The sequence below is a fragment of the Daktulosphaira vitifoliae genome, unplaced genomic scaffold (genome assembly GCF_025091365.1).
Source record: "Daktulosphaira vitifoliae isolate Bord-2020 unplaced genomic scaffold, ASM2509136v1 Scaffold_2, whole genome shotgun sequence".
Taxonomy (NCBI): Eukaryota; Metazoa; Arthropoda; class Insecta; order Hemiptera; family Phylloxeridae; genus Daktulosphaira; species Daktulosphaira vitifoliae.
In genome coordinates this window covers 5,120,721-5,123,315 of record NW_026099573.1, presented here as the reverse complement: position 1 = coordinate 5,123,315, position 2,595 = coordinate 5,120,721, and the positions used below count along the sequence as shown (strand labels likewise).

The window sequence follows — 2,595 nt, the reverse complement described above, 5'->3', positions numbered from 1 at the left end:
GTGCAACTTCTTTCACACGACCCAACAATCCAGTTTTGTAACCTGACATTGCTGCTGCACCATCAGTGGTTATTCAAACGCATATTTTCCCACCAAATGCCATGCTCTGTAAACAACTTATCAATAGCTTCAAATATATCTTTTGCCGAAGTATGTAGGAGCTCGCATGAAAACAAAAAATCTTCAAATAACTGTTTTTCCCATATAAAATGGACAAAAACCAACATAGATGACTTACTTGCTATGTCAGTACTCTCATCTAGTTGCAATGCAAACTTGTCACTTGTAGACAGCCTTGTAAATAGTGTTTCTTCAATATTTGCAGACATATCAGTAATTCTTCTTTGAATTGTATTATTAGATAGGGGGACAGAACTAATCAACTTTGCTGCAGATTCACCTAACATTGTTTTGCAGAGGACAATTGCAGCAGGAAGAATTAGTTCTTCGGCTATGGTATGAGCCTTACCAGATTTTGCAACAAGTTGAGCGACTTCGTATGAAGCTAAAGTGGCTTTTTTATTACCACTTAAACTTGTCGAAGATTTCATCACTTTTTGTGATTTTTTAAATTCTCCTAACTTGGCTACAAAAAAATCCAAAGACTTACTAGTAAATTCGCCATTTTTTGTCTCAAAATGGCGTCGTAATTTGGAAGGTTTTATACTTTCATTGGACAAGATCTCCAAGCAAATAACACACTGTGGTTTTGGTTCATCTTCAGTCCCAGCAAATGTAAATCCTAATTGTAAATATTCAGTGTTATACTTTCTCACTTTAGTTCCTACGGTACTCTTCGAGTTTACATTACGGCGATTTGAGTCAGAGCTAGATGTACTATGTTGATCAGTACACTAAAATAAATTTATTATTGAAATATTATTAATAAAAATACAGATAAACTGTAAAATTATAAAATATAATTTGTGCAATACATAATATGCACGCATTTAACGACATATTAATAAGTAGAAAAGTTCTTTTGATAAATAAATGAATGAGTTATTTACCTGAACTTCATTCACATCATTCACAGAATTATCTGCTTCTATTTCACATGTAGGCCTTTTAAGTGAACCAGATTTTAACCATTGATACATTATGGTTGGTTTATTTTGAAATGAAATGTATAAAAAAGGACACACGGTACTAATCGCTGACCAGTTATGACTGAGAAGAAAATAATCAGTATGGTTTCACGTTCTGAATTATAGTAATAACAGTGTAATAGTGAAGATAATAATGATATTTATTTCTATGAAATTGATTATTTATTTTTTTCGCGATAATCAAGTTTCAATAGTCTATAAATACTCGGAATTTCATATTACTACAAAGTTAATAATTTCCTAAAATAAAATAAAAGTATCACAACAAAGCAACATAACTGCGGACCACCAATTGGGAACCGCTGATATAGTGTTTAATATTCATTTTCAAAAAAGTAACTATGAATAATACGATGAAATATGTTTAAAAAAATAATTACGCTTTCCCGAATTCTTTTAAATTAAAAATTATTTAAACAAATTATCAATGATAATGATAAGGTGACAAATTTTCCTATCCTTCTCTTAAAAGAACGTTCAATATTTATTGTTTAATCAAAATTCCTTATATTACAGATATAAAAATCGAACCTTATAGTATTTGTTAAATATACAGTCTAAATTCTCAATCTTATTTATTATTTATTTTAAATTTTGTAGCATGTAACTATTGTAAGAACAGAGGTCACTTGGCCAAAACGTGTAAAATAAAGAAACAGCAGCAAAATCAACAACAACAGTTACAACAACAACCAACAGAAAAATGCTGCATATTATAAATTTATAATATGCAGCATTTTTCTGTAGTGTTTTTTTTAATAAAAATTTTATAAATAACTACTTATTTGTTTTTTTATTTTTATCATTTTATTATTTATTCTAAGGTGTATATAAAGTAATCATATTGGATAAACATAGGCTGCATGAGTTTAGTACTTCAAATATACATCAGTAAACACATATCATTTGTGATCAGCAAATGATAAAAATTCGAAGTAGAGTTAAATTTTACATTTTTGTATACATTACGATAATTTAGGAATCTAAAAATATTTTACTTTAAGCTTGGTCACTACAAACTCTGAAATAAATTTTAATTCAATGTAAGAAAAGAAATTCTCTATTTAGTGATGTGTAATGTACTACAATTTATCTCAATAGTTGCTTTAAATTATGCATTCAGGTTGATCAATTTATTTATTATTATTAACTTTAGGACTTGATATATAAAAATTAGTATGGTCGTAATTTNACGACTTGATATATTAAAAAAAACGGTAGCACAGTGGGGTCGAGGCACAGTGTGGACGAGGCATAGATGGGACAAGTATAGATGATATCTGACAGTGATTAAAATCACTATCATAAGAAACGCTTCGATGCAAATCTGTAGATAGTGTTTCCTTTAGAGAAATTGGTGAAATATTTTAAAAGCAACATGAACTCTTATTTCTTTAATTATATCCTGATTAGTAGTTCTTTGATTTTAAAATATAATATATGAATAAATACTAATTATAGTTTTTAAATTTAGTATGAAATTGTG

General features: G+C 28.6%; 1 protein-coding gene across 1 annotated transcript; it reads right to left on the bottom strand.

The window, feature by feature from the left end:
* Positions 1–62: 62 nt before the first annotated feature.
* Positions 63–1,227, bottom strand: LOC126897904 (zinc finger BED domain-containing protein 5-like). Its single transcript, XM_050671850.1, has 2 exons — positions 1,011–1,227; positions 63–854 (listed from the first exon to the last, which is right to left on the bottom strand). The coding sequence occupies exons 1-2, from the start codon at positions 1,098–1,100 to the stop codon at positions 63–65; spliced, it is 882 nt and encodes a 293-aa protein (XP_050527807.1). The 5' UTR covers positions 1,101–1,227.
* Between the last annotated feature and the right edge of the window lie 1,368 nt (positions 1,228–2,595).

What these genes read in the sequence shown, in the direction of transcription:
- LOC126897904 (XM_050671850.1), bottom strand. Translation starts at nt 1,100, where the DNA reads ATGTATCAATGGTTAAAATCTGGTTCACTTAAAAGGCCTACATGTGAA. An exon ending in ATGATGTGAATGAAGTTCAG is followed by an intron (nt 855 to 1,010) that starts GTAAATAACTCA and finishes AATTTATTTTAG; the next exon opens with TGTACTGATCAACATAGTAC.